Below are 19,679 nucleotides of genomic sequence, written 5' to 3'. Positions count from 1 at the left end.
TCAGACTTGGCAGCAGGCTGGCTCTTCCATAGAGGCAGGGCCAGTGGCTGCCTCAGAGCCAAACTACAAGTGACGTCTTACACAGGTTGGACACTAGTCGGCTTCCCTCAAGTTTTGATGGGAAATGTAGGAGTCCTGGTTTTACAGCTCGGCTCTCCATTACAGCTGCAAGACCAGGATGCCTACATTTCCCATCAAAACTTGAGGGAAGCCGACTAGTGTCCAACCTGTGTAAGACGTCACTTGTAGTTTGGCTCTCAGGCACTTCTTTCCGAAGGAGGCGCTGTGTGCCAGCCCTGGCCCTGCCCCCAACAACACCTCAGACCAACCCAGCACCAGCACAGCAGCGAGCGACGGGCCCATGGGCCGCACGGTGCAGAAGCAACCAGGCTGTGCCTGTTGCTTCATGCCATGCTTTTGTGCCCCCCCAGCCCTCCCCGGCTTACACCAGCACGGCAGTGCTGAGGCCGCCAATCCCCTCCCTGGCCCTCCATGTGGTGTCTGTGTACACACTGGAGCCCCACCCCGCTGCATTCTCATTGGCGCTCAGGAGGCCATGTGTCCTGGTGCACACACGGCGGAGACTCTGGGGCGCAGCCACAGCCCCGCTCCAAGCAGAAGTGTGCTCTGGCCTCTTGTGCTGAGCAGCAGCACAAGGCGCCGAAGTCAGGCAGGGAAAGGCTGCAGGTGAATTGGAGCTGCAAGAGACGCAACCTGCCCGCATTGTGGGCCCTGGCGTGGGGATCAGGTACAGCACAGTGTGCGTGTATTTGGAAAGCTTATTATCTGTCTGTTTTGCAGCCCAGGCTTGAACTAGCAGAATGATTCTGCTCCTGATGTAATAAACAGCTTGTAAAGCATTTCTGGAAACTCCCATTCACATTCAGTGTACAGGTGGAACAATGCAAGATGTATGGGATTTCCATCCTTCCTATTTTCCCTTGCATTCCCACTGTACAAAAGGATGAATGTGCTAAAAAACACATTTCAGCCATGTAGAATGCCACGGTAGAAGCTCCCTTGGTGATTCACAGCAAAAGAAGAATCCAGGCAAAGTAAATTTCCAAGAATAGTTTTATGAAAACACACACACACTGCTGACATCCTCCTCCAGTTCTAATCTCCTGACATCCCCATTTTCATCCTGCCAGGGAAAAAAGGCATGCAATTGGAAGGGGTGTGTGTGTTTAATACAGGGTTTCCCCATCTGTGTTGTGTTTGGGCAACCTTCTCTATTTATAGTGTTTAAGTCATGGTGCTCCCCCAGTTTGCTCAAAGGAGAGACAGACAGACCTTTTAAAATCTGGACTTTCCTAAAGCTTTAGTTGCCAACAGCCAGGAGGCAGTAGCAGAGTATAAATTAGTGCTGTCCCTGCCAAACCATTCTGTTCCTTGTGCCATTTATGCATCTGCAAATTCCTGCCACTGTCCAAGAGATCAAAGTGCTTGAACAGACCACTGTCAGTTCATATTCAACCTTTCTCACTTGGCCTCACCTTCCTCACAGGCAGGCCCGGCGCGCCCATTGAGGCCAAGTAGGCGGTGACCTCGGGCGCGAGGGCACTGGAGGGGCACCGGAGGGGGTGTCGGGGGTGGAGGCGCATGCAGCGGAGCTGGTGTGACTGGGCTGCTGCTTCAGCCAGCCAGCCCCGTGCTGCTGCCACCACCACACTCCCCAGCCGGGCGCAGCCTCCACACACCGCCCCAGCAGCGGCTCGTGGCTTCTGTGCCCGGCTGGGGCACGTGGCGGCAGCGGTGGCACAGGGCTGGCTGGCTGGCTGCAGCAGCAGCTGCAGCTGCTGCTGCAGCCAGCCACGCCAGCTCTGCTGCGTGCTCCTCCGCCCCCACACGCCCCAGCTGGGCGCAGAAGCTGCGAGAAGCTGCTGGGGCAGCATGCGGAGCATGGAGCAGCTTCCGCGCACCGCCCCATCCATCCCGCTCTGCGTAATGACATCATCGCATGATGAAGTCATGCATTCCAAGGCATGGGCGCACGCAGAGCGCGTACGCACGTGGCCGCAGGCGCCAGAAACTCTGGCGCCGGCCCTGCTCACAGGGTTGCTGTTAGGAGGATAAAAATGTAAAATGAGGAAGAGAGAACCTTGCATGCCATTCTGAGCTCCTTGGAGGAAGAACAGGGTGGCATGGTGCTAGGAGCTAGGCCTAAGCAATCCAAACGTTTCAGACTGTCCATCAGCCTTGGGGGCTGTTACATAGCCCTGCTCCCTTCTGGGCTTGATGAGAGTTTGGAGGCCCCAGCCAGCCTCTGACCCATCCTTGGAGTCCCTGATCAGGGCTACTGAGAGGAGGGGACTAGAGATGGTTTTTTGTTTTTGCTGTAAGCTGTTTGGCAAAAGAACTGGAGCAATATCATCTCTACAAGAAGCAGGTTCAAAAGAGTGGAAGAACATGGGAAGAGTTCTGTCTTTACATGAGAAGAGTAATGCCCATTTAGAAACCTACAAGACCAAGGATTACCTTGTGCACTGTAGGTGTGATGAGGTTTTTCAACAAGTTTTAAAAGATGCAACCGACATTGCAAAGGAGCTGGAAATAATACCAGAATTTGAGACAGCAGTTAGAAAAAAGAGAACAAAACGGCAGTTTGGGTATGAAGCCCTAGACGAGGCACCAAGGGGAAATTTAAAGTAGATTTCTATTATGCTGTCTTAGACATGGCCAGGGCTTTTTTTCAGGGGGAACATGGGGGAACAGAGTTCCAGAACCTGTTGAAAATGGTCTCATGGCTGGTGGCCCTGCCCCCTGATCTCCAGACAGAGGGGAGTTGAAATTGACCTCCGCACCTCTCAGCGGCGCAGAGGGCAATCTAAACTCCCCTCTGTCTGGAGGTCAGGGGCCGGGGCCACCAGCCATGTGACCATTTTCTCTGAGGGCAACCCACTGAGTTCCACCACCTCTTTTCCCAGAAAAAAAGCCCTGGACATGGCCATACAGTCTGTTGAAGAGAGATTCCAACAGCTACAAGAATTTAATTCCCTATTTGGCTTCCTGTATGATATATACAGCATCAACAGAAAAACTACTGAAGATGTACTTAAGGCCTGCAAGAATGTAGAAACATCATTGATGCACAATGGAAACAAAGATATTAATGCTGACGACCTGTGTGATGAACTTGGAGCAGTAGCCCGAAGACTTTCAGGATATATGACACCAAAAGAAGTACTTCTCTTCCTACTGAAACAACAAACCCTGAGTACTTTTCCTAATGTTTCTATTGCTCTGAGGATCCTTCTTACACTTCCAGTGTCAGTGGCAAGTGGTGAACGCAGTTTCTCAAAACTCAAACTTATAAAGACATACCTGCACTCCACAATGCTGCAAGAGAGACCAATTGCAACTATCTCAACTGAACGCACTGAAGCATCAGCACTTGATCTGAAGAAATTGGTGAGAACATTTGCAAGAGAAAAGGCACCAAAGTAAGATTTTGACGTGCCTGAAATGAAAACATGCAAGAGACATAATTTTGACATCACAGTTCACAGGTTTATTCAAAGTTATTTGCGATTTGTTTTCTGTTTCCTATTTGAGAAAGAAAAACAAAGATTGTTGTTATTTATTCTCACATTTATTTAAAAATTAAAATTAAGAAATAATTAAATTTAAAATGTAAAAAGTTTCAAATTTTGTGATTTTCATTTTTCCTACATTTCTTTTGTTTTTTAAAATTGGTTAGCCGGGGGGGGGGGGGGGAGTAGGTATCTCGCCTCAGGCGCCAGAAACCCTGGCACCGGCCCTGGTTGGCAGAACATTAGACATTGTGAGCTGCTTTTTGGTGCATCAGTATTCCCTTACCAAGAGAGGTATTTGAAGCATCTTGAGCCATGAGAGACTTTCTTTGTAATGACACAACAGCCAATACTGGTCATTTGACATATTCCTCATCGGACTGAATAAAAGTGAAGCGTACCCAGAGTGCTGAGATACAGGAACCTAATTTTGCAGTAGCTATGAGAATGAACACTCATGCACAGTAACCATCAAGGTTCAGGGAAAGGAGAAACAACAGAATAAAAATGGTATGTGCATGCACAAAAATCTTTGTTCCTTTTCCCCACCTTCTTCTCTTGATTAACGTTCCACAGGGAAGAATGCTGCTCCATCAAACAACTCTCATCTGTGATCTTTGGACACTTTTCCAGGTAGGAATTTTTAACACAACAAAGACCTTCAGAGGTTTGGCACTTGATAGTTGATTCCTTCTCTTTGTCAAGACAGACCCGAGGCTTTTCTGCGAACTGCAAAAGTGCTTGTCAACACTTAGTATGTGGCAAATGTGTTTCAGCTTTCGACAGAGATAAATTGCTATCTTTCGAGAGCACTGCTGTTCATAAAAGAGTAAGATTGACATGTCTGCCCTACAGTAAAAGTAGTTTGTGTTACAAAATGTTGTTTATGGTAGCAATTTGCTGCAAAATGCCTTTTGTACATACAAAGCTAAGAAAAGAGATCAGGAAGAACATTGTGCGATATCAGAATGGATGATGTATTCTATGGCCAGTGAGGTGTAGTATCTATAGAGTTCAAATCCTCCTTCAGCCATGAAGCTCACTTAGTGAGCTTGAGTTGACTTTTGTCCCTTAGCCTTACCTACCTCTCAGGGCTGCTGTGAGGATAAAATATCAATGGGGAAATTCCAGTATTACCTTAGTTGTCTCTTATTGACCCCATCTCTACCAGTAGCAGGTGGTAGTGGAGAAAAGGGCAAAGGGACTGCTGGAGCAGTAGGATATGAGTTATAGCAGCTGTATCCCTCCTCCCTGCCTCAGGCCTGTTAAATATATAAGCATGTCAGTAAAGATCTAGCATCCCTAGAGGAATGGGATGAAATTTTAAAAAACTGTGCCTGAATGGTAGACCATATGAATACACTAGGTCCCAAGAGCTATGTCTATAATGCTAGCCATCAGAAGGAGGAGGCAGGACAGTTTTAAACAAGATCACAGTTTAATAACTCTGGTTCTTTCTCTGTGTGGAGTTGCAGTGAAAACAACTTCCTTTTACTCCATTCCTGCCCATTTTAAGTCCTGGAGTGGACCAGTGCAGTCTAAAACACTAGCCTGGATTAGAGTTGTCACAAACACCATGCCAAGTTCAACCCCTAAAAGTGCCAGTCAAAGGATCTCTCATTACAGCAGGTGGGAAAGGCCTCTCTCTGCCTGGAGAATTGTTACCCATCAGAATAGACAGCACTGAGCCCTCCTAAACCAATGGTCCAACACGTATTATCAGTCATTGGGTAGATGTCCATTTCCATCTCTTCAGATTTGGAGGGGGGAGTGTGGAAGGTTTGGCAGCATTCCGTCTATTAATATAAACAGTTTGTAAAGTAGCCACAGGCATGCTCCTGATTGGAAACAGAAGGTGGACTGCCACTCCCCCTGAAATGGAGAGAGTGTCACCTTTAAGCCGCAGACATGCAAGGCTTGATATGCTTCCAGAGAGGAAAATGGGAGGGAAACAGATGCTTAACCAGATGATAACTTTATTGTCTTAACCAAAATAACAAAACTGTTAAGACAAAAGTAACGTGCAGATCAAGAGAAACGTGCTTTAAAAGCACAAGTGTGATAACACAAGATAGTAATTTACCTGTAACTGACAAAAATATCTATTAACATTAAATGGAAGCCCCCTAGTATCCCATTTGAATTAAAGTGTGCCCCAAACTATGTTCCTCCTATGTGGCTTGTCCGGGGAATAAACAACCAGGAAGGTGCATATGAATGTCTGATGGGATGTATAGGAACTGAGAGTAGGAGAAAGAGAAACATTGAAAGGATATGTTGGAGGGGGTCTCTGATCCACCTTGAGCTCTCGAGAAAGACTATGGTGAGCCAGACGATAACTGGCTGCAGGTTGGGAAGGGACTCCACAAGGTTAGGGCTAAGAGGGCAAGATGCAGAGATGAGATTTGGGTGGGCATGAAGGAAAGTAGACAGGGAGAAATGTAGGTTATAATCTGCCTGTCATGAAGATGGGATGTTGTCTCATGTTAGCATTAGAAGAAGACCTAGGAAGCAAAAGCAACTCAAATTAGTGTAATCTATTATAGCTTTCTATGAGTGTGAGATAAATGGAACTTGGAATTGTCAGGTTCCTTGTGGGATAATGTAGATGATGGATGCCTCTGGCAGGGTTCCTAATCATTCTAACATGATTAATATCCTACCTGGGGAACACCAATGGGTCTGGAGATTATTTTATTTAAAACATTTGTATCCCTCCTTTCCACCCAAATAAGGTCCTCAAGATGGCAAACAGTTAAAAAAACCCATTAAATTCAACTTAGAACAATACACACACAAATGAACATTGAAACAAGAAGGAGGACTAGCAAGGGAATATTTAAAAAGCAGAAAAATCTTCACCCATTGGCAGAAGGCAATGATAAAGAGAGACAAATGAAGCTCCTGGAAGAGAGAATTCTGTATTTGATGCTGTGATTGAAAAGGACCTTTCTTCTATTAGCAATCCATCTCACCTAGACAACTGCCTGGAGCACCAGGGTGTGTGTGCCAACAGACGCTCAAGGAAGAGCCTGGCTGAGACTGGATCAACTGCAGCAGGTGCCACCAACCAGGTACACTGCATGATAATTGCTGACTCTAGAGACCAGGGTGTGCTGGCCAAGCCTGCCCCTGCACCAGCCGTCCATGCTCTCAGCTTCATGCCTTCAATGGAAGGAGAGAGGAAAGGGAAGTATGCACCTGCAGGCTTCATGCACCCAGCCAGTGGCACCTGCTCCTTGCCTGCCTGTCTCTGTGCATGCCTGGGCTATGGCTGAAGGGTGGGGTTGTTGATGATTAAATATCCCAAGGTTATAGTCTCACAAAGAGTCTATAACTACTCAGTGTGGAGGCTTTGCATAATTGATAAAAAAATCTCTTAAGAACCACTCCAACTTGCAAACAGATCAAGTCGTAGAAGCATTGATAGCACCATCTGATCCTTTTGTGGCTTGCTTCAGTTTAGCATCCATGAACCATGTTGATGGCGTCTTCACTGAACACCACCACCCCTTGTGGACTTGATCCTTGCCTGTCTTTGCTGATGAAAGCTTGCTAGTCTAGAGTCCCATTTATGGAGACTAGTAACACTTTGTCTGAGGGCTATCTTCTTAGATCTTTCATGGAAAATGTCATCCATCCTTTAATAAAGAAGCTTTCTTTGGACAGGAAGGCTGTGGCTAATTATAGTCCAGTCCCAAGCCTCCTTCTTAAGGGAATGGAATTGCGAGGGTGCTGGCCTAGCAGCTCCAGAGTTTTCTAGGTGAGACATCTGCCTTTGATCATTTTTAATCTGGCTTCATAGCAGAGATGGCCTTGGTTGCTCTGGTGGATGACCTCCATTTGCAGGCTGATGAAGGTTATGCTGCTTTGCTAATATTATTATTGGACCGCTCAACAACCTCTGACATGGTTGACTACTTGATATTATTAAAATGCTTAATAAAGGAATTAGGCATTAGAAGGCAACATGTTTGAGTGGTTTAATTACTTTGTAACTGATTGCATTCAGAGTGTTGTGGTAGTGTTAAGTATGCTTAACAGGGTTGCACTTACCTGTAACTATCGTTCAGGAGTCTTCTGTGTAGGCACACATTGGGACTGCCCAGGGGCAGGCCAGCCACAGAGACAAGAGTCTAAAGCTTTCTTTCTAGAGCTTTCTAAAGCTCAAGGGAGTGCTCAACTGACCTGGCCATTCCCACTAAAATCATCATGTGGTTTGGTCTGGAGAGCAGCCTCTTCCCTCATTTTTTCATAAGTCACTGAAGGATGACTGAGAGTCATGAATAAAAAAGGAACACTGTATGCTCACAGCAGGGCCAGGAAGGAAACAATGTGTGCCTGCACAAAAGACTCTTAATGAAGAGCAGTTGTACATAAGTCCAATCCTTTCCCCATCATTGACTCACTGTGCAGTCCAACCGTGGGTCCATAACAGCAAGCTCACTTACCAAAGAGGAGGTGTATAAATAAGTCTGGAAGAACTGCTTTTCCTACTGATGATTCACACCTGGAATTTATGTCCATGGAGTTGTGTTTCACAAATGTGGAAGCTCATGACCATGTAGTAAGTAGCTCTGCAGATTTTCTTGGGGAAAAGCTGTAGAAAATAACTGGGTCCTGGTAGAATAAGCAGTTGCCTGGAATGGGCAAGGGACATCTTCATGGGGCATAGCAACTTTTGAGTATTGAGGTAAATTATCCCGATCAGGTTTATGAAGAGGATGCTCTATCCAGTCTTGGACCAGAGAACCAATAAAAGAAACTGGGCTTCCTCCTAAAGGGATGGGTCCTATTTAAAGAAAGGAATAAAACTCTTTGGACAGCCAAAGAGTGTACAGTTAGCACAAACTGAACAGGCAAAAAATACTATGAGGATTGGGAAATCGTATTTGGACATGCAAATGAAATTTGCTGAAGGAGGGTCAGAATGTAAGGCAGCTAGCTCACTAACGCTGTGAACTGAAGTAAATAGGCACCACAATTAGGATCTCGGAAAGAAACAGTAGTAAGTGATGTGGCCATGGGTTCATATGGTTTATGAGATTAACACCAAGTAAAGGTTTCACTGAGAAACCAGGGGAGACTGGGAGGGGGTGGTTTGAAAAGTCCCTTGAGAAAAAATTAGACGACTGGTTTAAAAAACCCGTCTATGAACAGAATCATCTGAGGCAGAAATTGCTGCCTAGTAGACCTTGAGAGAGGTAGAGGCCAGGCCATGGCCCTTTAACTCTTCAGGTACTCAGAGATAACTAGGAGGGGGTGGGAAACAAACGGCAAACCATTAGTACTGGACCATATAGAAAACATGAGCCATCTACCTCCATATGATTTCCTTGGTGTATATGCAATAATTGTCTAATAAACTCACAGAAAAAAACTCACAGGCTGTAGTGGATGAACCATGCTGAGATTAAGAGATAGTATGCCATGATGTAGCAAAGAGTCCTATGAAGGAAGTCTTTGCAAGAGGGTGGGGGGGCACACTACCCTTGGCCTTGGTCTGAAGGGTTGAAAAATCAGTATTGGTGAGGCCCAAAAGGGGCAATTATGTTATAAATGCCTCCTTTGCAAAGAACTCTGCCAATGAGAGGAATGGGTGGGAAGGTACAGAGCAGTGTTCCCAAACACTGATTTGAAAAGTGTTCTTGAAAGATTATGGGTCCCTTGCAGCCTGGAAGAAAAAAAAGGGCATTTGATATTTGCCTCTGTTTTGAAGACCTCTAGAAAGCTTTAGAATCTTTGCTCCACAGCAGGCCTGCAGTTGAACATGGGAGGAATATGGGATTTATCCTGCATTTCCAAAGCTCTGTGTAATCACCTGTGCTTTTCAACATTTATGTGAAACCTTTAAATAAGATCATCCATAGCTTTGGAGCATGCTGATAACACTCAGCTACTTATCAAAGTTCTGAACAGCCATCTCTGTTGTGGGCTAGTGTCCGTCTGTTGTAGTCAAATGGCTAAGGGGGAACAAACAGAATAGACTAGAAAGGATATTCTGGCAAGGCTCAGCCCTTGAGGTTACTATTCTTCTCACCCTTGATATGGTTAATTTATCCCTTTTCATGTTGGGACCTACTCTTTTACTGGAGAATGAGGTGGGTGCAGGAACAAAGTGTTTTCCATTTTCATTTAGCATGTAAATTAGTTCAGTTTGTGGACTTGGCTAACCTGGTCATACTGATCCATACCATAGTAATCTTAAGACTAGACTATTGCAATGTTCTCTGTGTGGAGCTGCCTTTGAATACAGATTTGAAACTTCACTTTAAGCAAAATATGGTTGCTTGTTTACTATCAGGAGCAGGATATTTTACAAATATGTGAAATTGTGAAAGCTGCTATGACCTCCCCCTTTTTGACTTAAACAACTTAAACGGCACTAGAAGAGTTTTTAAATTAAAAAATAACAAAATATTTTATTTAACATAGATGGGAAATGTCAGGTTATATCAGGGTTGAACATTTCTGAGGAAACTCGATATAGATAACTCGGAGGTAAAATCGGTACATGCACAGACTCGAGGTCTAATGGTTCAGAGATTAATGAGAGTTTCTTAAGCTCTTCACAGTTACTTAATCCTTATATTGAGAGGCTTTTGTTCCAGTGTTTTCCCACTCTTCTATGTTTTGAGTATTCTCTTACTCTTTGGTTTTCAGAAGGCTCGTGTCCTCTTTTCAGTAACCAAACCCCGTCTCTTGAAACATCAGTACCCATCTTGAGTTTTTATCTGACTCTTAAGATCTCCAAACTCCAAAGGCAGTTTCTAACCACACTGGACTAGGGATCTCTTCAGAACTAGCTCTATTTGACTAGGTAGGGAGATTCCTATCTCAATAGAAGATCCCCTTTTTTTGGCCCAAATGGGAGTCTGCACCTACTTCCCAAACTTCCTTGCCAACAGTTGTCGTTTGTGTTAAACTGTTCTACAGTCAGAGCTCAGTCTTGAAAATGTCAGCACTCCACTCCTCTCAGCTAGGGCTGAAATCAAACTTCCATCCCCAGTATCCAGTTCAGAAGTCTTTCTCTGTTCAACTCCTGCTACCCAATCAGATTCTTTGGAGTAGTCTGTCACTCAAAGTTCTCTGTTTCTTTGAATCTTTAATCCTTCACAGTCCTTCAGTTGTTTGTACAGCACTTCTAAGCTTTTTAAAAAGTGCAGTCTGTCACAACTGCATAGGTTGTATCCAGGTTCAATGCAAGCCCTTTATGGCCTAAACACATACATTTACAAGACTGCTCTCCTACCTTGCCCCTATGCAACATTTCCACTGTGACCAAGGTCACAGAATCACACAGAAACAGAGTTGGAAGGGTCCGTACAGACCTTCTAGTCCCACCCCCTGCCCAATGCCGGATGAGCCTAAAGCATCCCTGACAAGTATTCATCCAGCCCCTTCTTGAAAACTGCCAGTGAAGGGGAGCTCACCACCTCTAGGCAGCCGATTCCACCTTTGAACTACTCTGACCATGAAAAAGTTTTTCCTAATATCCGGCCGGTACCTTTCTGCATGTAATTTAAGCCCGTTGCTTTGAGTCCTATCCTTTGCTGCCGACTGGAACAGCTCCTTGCCCTCCTCCAAATGACAGCCTTTCAAATATTTAAAGAGAGGGATCATGTCGCCCCTCAATCTCTTCTCCAAACTAAACATTCCCAAGGCCTTCAGCCTTTCCTCGTAGGGCTGAGTCTCCAGACCCCTGATCATTCTCGTTGCTCTCTTCTGCACTCTCTCAATTTTGTCCACATCCTTTTTGTAGTGAGGCCTCCAGAACTGCACACAGTACTCCAGGTGCAGCCTGACCAAGGAAGTGTAGAAAGGGACTATGACCTCCTGCGATTTCGATGTAATGGCCCTTTTGATACAACCCAAGACTGAATTTGCCTTTTTTGCCACCGCATCACACTGATTATTGCTTGTGTCCTGTTACAAACAGTTATGTATTGTTGTGGTCCATACTCGAGGTCTTTCTGTAGTGGTGCCCACACTGTGACATGCTCAGAATGTAACTATTCAGGAGGGCTTGTAATTGAAGGCTGTTGATGGCTGGTTTGTGTGAGAATATTCCTCACACTTGTTAACAGTCATGAGAATTACAATTTAATTTTTACATCTGAATGCTTTTAAATTTATTGTAAGCTGCTTTGCATATGTTTGAAAGGCAGTATAGAAAATAGTACCAAGGCTCACATTGTAGAGGAAAGGATTTTTTTTTAATTTTTCTGTTTGATGATTACAAACTCATCTAAAAAAGCAAAAAAAATGACTTTAAAGTATCAATATACATTTTCTTTATCTAAAATGCAAAACGGATAAACTGCAAAATACAAACATTTACTGTATACACACGAACAAAAAAACTAATTTTCAGGATACACTCCAAATGTTTAATCCTATACAAATAATCCTTACTGGAACAATAATGACAAACAACAACAGGTCTAAAATGTCTTTAAAAATTACTTTAAAAATTTTAAAAGGAGGATCATCTGTTGTCCTCTCAAATCCACGCAGCTATTTACTACAGACTGTAGTCACAAGTGTGAATTTAAATAATTTTAAAACGTTCACCAATATTTTCAGCAGAATAAAGAGGTTGTCTGTACTATATTATAACCGTGAAGCCCCGTGAGGTGCATTCCTTTCAAAATTACAACAGCATAATTCAGCAGCAACAACATTCTATTAACAATAGTGAAGATATCAGAGCACTATACTGACCACCTGGGGACAGATGGAGGTGGAGACACTGGTGCACAATTTCAGCTTGCCAATTTTTTCTCTTACCCTCCAACATTTGTCTTACTTAAAACAGGTTACACAAACACACTGACAGAGTCAGCGCTGAAATGTCAGCTTCTGCACTGCTTTCCTGCACCTGATCATTAGTTGGCCATTTGGGAACCAATCAGGCAGGCAGCTTCTCCATAAAAAGCTTTTAAATTAACTTATCAGGTCCTACTTAACAGTAGGACCACCCCCCTATTCTGATAGATTTTAAACAGAACTTTGAATTAAAGCAAATCAGAGTAAGGCTGCAGTCTTAAACCTACCTATTGGAAAGAATGTTACATTGAAGTTGGTGTATCAAGTAATCATGTTTAGGGTCAAGGCTGCAGATCTGTGGCGTGGACTCCCCCCCCCCACAAAGCATTTCTGCACAGAGGATTTTCTGCCTGTAGAACATGACTTTACCACCCCACTCCTGCTGCAGCCCAAAATGCCCCTCAAAATGCAGTATTTTGGAGCAGCATTTTGGCTGCCATTAGGGGAGAGGAGAGAAAGTCAGGCTATATGGGTAGAAATCTCTCCATCCATGAAATTGTCCAGTGGATCTAAGCCTGTGTTTCTGAGACATTTTGGAATTAAGCGGTTTAGTCATTTGTGCCATTACTATTTAAGTTTATGTATAATTGTTTTGAAGAATAGATTTTTTCTGCAACTTTTTGGGGGAGGGTTTGCTTTTTCAGTTTTAGTTACTTGCAGGTTTATTCCTCCTATCTCGACAGACTGTCTAGGATTGGCCCTTAAGAAAAAGGGCTGTCTTTACTGGTCTTGGTCTTACACAAAATACTGACTGGTGTGTATGTTTGGAATTAATAAGAATTGGCTTAAATCAAACTGCTTTGGTTTGACTGAAATGCGTCCTAGGCTGTCTGTGGTTGCTTTTCAAGTGGAAGTAGACAGAGACAGGTGAAATACCCTCAAGTCTGATCACACTGTAGCCCACAGAAGCCTATGCCACAATAAATCTGTTAGTTTTTTAAAGTGCAAAAAGACTTTTTTTTGGTCAAGTTCCTCCCTTTTGGATTTTATATCTACCAATAAGGAGGTATTTATATATTCATATGAATTGGTCTCTAGCCTGAAAAATCTTATGGGCATGTTAAATCTGCTAAACTTTAAGACTCCTTTTTGTTGTTAGCAAAGTATGCTAGTGTGGTGCAAGTGAGGTTATCAGCTCTGACTAGAGAGGGGAGTTTTCAGATATTGTGGTTGAACATTCGGGCCATTTATTTGATGGCAAAGTAGCACTGCTCGTGAAATCCAGGAAGGATTTGGATCCCACTTGCCTTCAGTCCACATAGGTGGCATCAATTTGTTTCTTATCTTCACTACTACCCTGATTTTTTTTATTGTCAAAAACATTTCTTGAAAAAGTCAGGCAAGGCAAGGCGGTTCAGTTTCAGTATGTATAAAAAGGGGGAAGTGTTTTCTTTTATACTCTCTCCTATAGCAAAAAAAATCTAGTTTGATTCTGGAGTTGATTACTGTTTTTAAAAGTTATTCAATCCCAGATTGCAATTCCACTCTCTGTGGGAGCGCTATGGTTCTTAAAATCATATTTGATCTGTTCTGTGCAGTTTTGTCAGCCTACATGCACATAGAAATCACTTTTGATTTGTATTAGGTTTTTAGCTTGTAGCAACCACAAGATTTTACCAACAGAAGTCGGTAAAGAGAAGGAGATTGTTAACTAAATGTTTTCAACTTGAAGTCAAAGCAAGTTATACTTATGCTCAGTATCCTTTGGATGATTGACCTGAAGGTAAAGAAGGCAGAAATATTTGTTATTTCTTTAGATGGATGCTTCAGAGCAGTTAGATTCATGCACATTTACCGAGAAACATTAACCACCAAATTCAATGCAATTTTCTTTCAGGTAATTATCGGTAGGATCAAACTGTAGAAAGTAAATATTACTCTTTAAGAAGACTGTTGCTTCCATTATTTATAGGCAATGCTGTGCTCATCATTTTGCTTATTCGTGGTTTCCTTCTGCCAGAAGTACTGGTGCTCCACCGTCCTCCAGCCACTTCTCTTCTATCACCCCCACCCCCACCAGGGCTGCTTTGTAAGTGTTGCAGCTATTGCAGATCTGGTAGCAAACATTCAAGTTTTCAGCCAGTACTCACAACATGTGTACTCCAATTCTTATTCTGCCTTGTGGGTTGAACTGGACCAAGAATCCAAATACAAATGGGCAAGATAAATAACAGGCATAAACTCAGCATGTTTACTTTGTATGGGTACTCAAATATGCACTATTGCTCATAAAATAAGTAACAGATACTGTCCAATTAGATTATGAGTGAATGTTGACAGTTTGGAAGATTTTTTTAGGAGCAAAATGCATGTTTCCGCATGTTTCCAAAAGCTCCTGCAACGTGTTTGCAAATAAGTGTACACCCCAACGGTTTTAAGTAGATATCGGCCTGTGTACCTTACTAGTTCAGGATTTCGCTCAAACCAGCGAAGGAACCCACAAAGCATTAAAGGTGCTCCCCTCATCTTCTTTTTTGGAAAATGAAAGTGTTTCCTTGAATACACATTCAAGCTAATTCCACATTCCCACCCATACCCCCAGTATCCAAACCGGTTCACCAACTGTTACAATACTGAATATTTAACTTCTGTTAGAAATGACAGCTAAAATAAGTCACAAAGTTCTACAAAGTAAATTAGAAAAAAAATCATTTTTTTGCAATCATAAATAAGTAGAAAATACAAACAGTTGTTTACAATATTCCCCTACCACCCCCACCCCTTCCTCTTTAATTTGGCAGAATCTGTTATTGACATTCAGATTTACCACATTCTATTATCCAGAAATTATGATGTGAAAATGTGCTCCTTAAAAAAGTAAACTGGGACAGAATCTGATTGTGTTACATGGTAATTTATGGTGTCTTTCCCTAAATCCAGACTTAGTTTTTGCAGTCAAATCTAAATAGCCAGAGTACCTTTTAAGGTCACTGTGTACATGCATAATTAACCTCTTCATGCTCAACAAGGAAGCAAATGATTCTAATGGCACAGTTTATAAAAATGGGACTGGGTTCTCCTCTGCCTTAGTTGGAACTCTACAGGTGGTGCAGTGCTGATATTCTCTGGTTTGTTCTAGAAATCCCTCTTCTACTAAAGTCTGCTCAAAGCATATCCTGGTTGACATAGATGAATACCTGGCTTACTAATTGCTTTCAAAATTCTGAACTCATTTCATTATTGTTAACAAACTTTTGCAACATGCACCAGGTAAGTCAAGGGTATTATGATTGTGCTCAGATTTTTTAAAATCCCTATTAAGCTCTTATTCCATAATCACATGAACAAAAGATTACGCATGTGACCTAAATTTCACTGAATGAAATTGCAGCCTTGCTTTGGTGTTGGACTACATGTTCCTCAGTGCCCTTGTAGAAATTAAGAGAAACAATCACTTATTCTCAGCTGCCTTACTTTTCCTGGTTAACATACTGACTTTTTAGCAGGAAGATAGATAGCAATTTCTACTGGGCTGGGGGCTGCTGAGGACACTGCATGTTCCTCAGATATGCTGGCAGTGTTTGATTTACGGATCTCATAGTAAAATGGTAACTGGAAAGCAAAGGCACCCTGATCTCAGCTACACGTGTTACTGAAAGCGTGCAATAAATAGCAGTCTCCAACTATAGAAACATCCACTATACAAGTCTGTTGAAACTGCTGTGCTTTGGTCCTTGTTTTGAATTCATCCCCTTCCATTTTATTTTTTAAAAACTGACATGATTTAATAAGCAAATGCATAGCCAATGTGCTGGGGATTTAAAAAAAACACGCATTAAGGAATGTTTAAATACTGGCTAGGCTCCAGTTTACACTACAGTATCTGTCAACGACAGATTAAACTGGCAATAAATTATACATATAGGTGAAAACTTTGCTGCTATTTCTGGCCTCTAATACTTCCAATATTATATTTAGTACCAATACTCACTCAGAAGGAGATACCTCCCAAGAACAATGCCCATATAGAAGGGATTAGAAAGTTTATCCAGCTCAGAATGCAGAGGATAATTGAAAACGGGGGGGGGGGGGGGGAGGGTTTGGCAAAATCTGAGGTGAGTTGACTAGAAGCAAATCCTTATTTTGAAATTAAGTGGGAAAGTTCTTAATATCTAATTTACCTACAGAAACCTTGTTCAAGTACTTTCACACCGTGTCCAAACTAAAATCTCTCTGTGGCTCAGTCCATCTCCTTGTGCTTCCTCTTCTAAAGATCACGGTTTAAGAGCCACTATCATCTCTCTTCTTCTGAATGTGCCTCGCTCTAAAAACTTCACCTGCAGTGGTTCCAGCGGCATTCTCATTGTGAAATTAGGACCCTGGCCTGGTTGGGATCATCACAGTACCCAACAATCCTTTGCATTTCCTGGTAACAACAAATTTTGGCAAATTGATTTTTTTAAGCAACTTCTGGGATCGCACAGCACTTTTGCAGCATTTCTTTGTAAATTCAGCATTGGTATGTGCTCTTTGACACTGATCTAGCATTCTAAAAATTCAAGTTAATATCAGTTTATCTTGAGTACAGCAGGGAGCCTATGAAAAGTGGGTCACTTTCTACATGTCATTATCTGTTATCTGTCAAGTCACGCCCCTGTCTAAAAATGTAACATGCACTTTTCAGAGAAATGCTTGTCTTCCATTATTTTGTGAAGCAACTCAGTTGTATGACTGAGTTTCTTAGAGCCTGATGCATATAAACCTTTTCAGGGTTAGATTATTAGCTACGTGGCTGACTTGGGAAAGGACTCCTGTGATCTAAAAAGTTGCCCAGAAAGGGAAGTATCTGGCAAAAAATGCCTCCAAAGCATGAATAATTCTGCTGCTTACCCTTGTACATGCACTGTACTCAGAAATGGCTGTCACTTGGATTGTTCCCTTGGTTCCTAACTGCTCCCACCTTACACCCTAATATTGCAGCTTTTCCAACTGTACACACACAGACACAAATAGCCTAACATGGACCACAGCAAGCCTAAAAGCATGTACCCTTTTTCCTGTTGTAACTCTCCCCACTTGAGTCAGAGGAAGATAATGCTACACCTTTGAATACCAGTTTCTTAAAATAACATATGCATGCTATCTGTATTTTTAAAAAGCAAATCCTTTCAATGAGAGATGCTTTTAAAAAATAAATTTAGATTTTACCCTGTTCCCAACCATACCAGCACCTAAAGAAATCTGAGATTTGTAGATGTATATTTTCTACCTCTGTGTTTGTGAGTGAGTGTATTGCTTGCAAGTAAATCAACACAAGTGGTAAGAAATCATGATGAATAGGAGTTAGATATGTTATATGGAAAAAAAAAAGAAATAGTATCCTGTAATGTGCCTAATTTGATATGAACATTCTGCCTCTAAATAGAATGAGAGACATCTGCTGTGATTTACTTTACAAAATATTAAAAAATAAAAACCAAAACACACATAAAATAACTTTCTCTGTGAGAAATAAAAATAAACCTAGTGCAAATATAAAGCTCTGTAAACCTGGTCCTATGAGAGATTCTATGGTTAGTAAACGGCAGTTTTAAAGCAGGTGTCTTCCTCTCATAGAGAGAGCTCACATCATAGTCTCCACGATGATATGAGTCGGTTTGATCAGTCCCCCGTTGGCCATTCCAGCAGGGTAGAATGGGACAGCACTTTCAGATTCCCTGGCCCACCGGTTCACTTCGCGTGGGGCAGCTACGGCTTTCACCCTCTAAGACAAAAAGGAGAGAAAAAGGTTGGAAAAGGAGATGTTGAGTCAACTGGGTTGTTCTTTTACTGGCACACTTAGAGATCACAGGCCACAGGAGAGCCTCTCGTGCAAGTGTCAGTTACCAAGAGATACACCTACTTGGAAGACCTGCCATTTACTGACTCTGAGGCCAAGCTGCCCCCTGGCCTAGGGTTGCCAGTTCCAGTTTGGGAAATTCCTGGAGATTTGGGGGGTGGGAAGGGCAGGGTTTGGGGAGGGGAGGAACCTCTTCAGGGCATAATACCATAGAGACCACCCTCCAAAGCAGCCATTTTCTCCAGGGGAACTGATCTCCATGGCCTGGAGATCAACTGTAACTCCACGAGCTCTCCAGCTGCCATCTGGAGGCTGGCAATCCTACCCTGGCCACAGGACAACCCTGGTCTGGCTCTCTAGGGGGAGGGGGGGAGGAAGTGTTGTGTGCAAAGCAAGGGAATCAAAGTCATCCAGTATCTCCCAAGAAAGAGGATGCAAACAAAATTGGAAAAGGAGATTTCTTAGGCCCATTGGAGATGATTCTTTAAATTCTCCACTAGGTGGCTCTCTTACCTCAGCACTGCAGCTGCTGCAATGGAGCCACCCCCATCACCTTTCATACAATACATGCCGCAGCAGGGTTACTCAACTCCCACACAACAAGATGGAAGGGGGCAGAAAAGGCTGCATACTCCACATGAGGACCCTCCTGTGCACCTTTATTTACGTACCATGCTGAACAGTCTGAGATTCAAGCATTATTTATTTACTTATGGCACACCTTTCTCCCCAATGGAAACCCAAAGCGATGTATAACGTTCTCTCCATCTCCACTTAACCTATCCAATAAACCTGTGGGGCAGGCTAGGATGAGAATATGCGACTGGCCCATGGTCACCTGGAAAACTCCCATGGTAGAGTAGGATTTGAACCCTGGTCCATCACCTCCTAGTCCAACACTCTAAAGACTACACCATAATTAGGCATAATTAGGAGGGCAGCTTCTCATGTGACTACTTGACTTCTGTCCTTCTGAACAGCTTGCTTGTCCTTTTAGAAAAATACGTGGAAATGGGAGCCCACTCTTTACAATGCCCATGTATTCGAAAAGGTACACAGCTGCATCTTATCATGTATTTTACACTCTGTGTACCTCTATTCCAGGATCAACAGTTTCCTGAGGAGCCATCTTAAGAATTAACCATGTGAGACACAGAAATGCTTGCTGCTTGGAGAACAGCCTGGGACAAGGAGCTTTGTGCAATAGCTTTATATCATCATGCTGGCTAAAATGAGTGATCTGAAACCAATTTGTGTATACTATTATCACAGGGGTGTCTAATGATATTCCAACTATCCAATCATGAATTTCAGCAACCTTCCCCAAGATATATGAATATTGATCAGCTTGATCAAGGGATGTACCTTGGACTGATTTAAATCGTTCCTCACAGAATGGACTCAAAAGGCTGCTGTTAGAGACCAGTTATCTTGCTGGGTCCACAGGTTGCAATCTTATATCCAACCTTTATGTAAAGCCTTTAGGAGAAATCATTCATAGCTATGGAACTGGATGACACCCAGCTTTGTATCTGTCT

General features: G+C 43.0%; 1 protein-coding gene across 3 annotated transcripts in view; it reads right to left on the bottom strand.

The window, feature by feature from the left end:
- Positions 1–11,810: 11,810 nt before the first annotated feature.
- The window catches only part of SLC6A6 (solute carrier family 6 member 6), a 72,788-nt gene continuing 64,919 nt past the window's right edge, over positions 11,811–19,679 (bottom strand). For all 3 annotated transcript variants that reach the window (XM_054975957.1, XM_054975959.1, XM_054975958.1), the window contains one exon: positions 11,811–18,066. In XM_054975957.1, coding sequence (XP_054831932.1) covers positions 17,926–18,066 — 141 coding nt within the window. In that variant the 3' untranslated portion in view covers positions 11,811–17,925. The remainder of the gene's footprint in view (positions 18,067–19,679) is intronic.

The sequence above is a fragment of the Eublepharis macularius genome, chromosome 4 (genome assembly GCF_028583425.1).
Source record: "Eublepharis macularius isolate TG4126 chromosome 4, MPM_Emac_v1.0, whole genome shotgun sequence".
NCBI lineage: Eukaryota > Metazoa > Chordata > Lepidosauria > Squamata > Eublepharidae > Eublepharis > Eublepharis macularius.
This window is presented reverse-complemented; position numbering and strand designations above follow the sequence as displayed.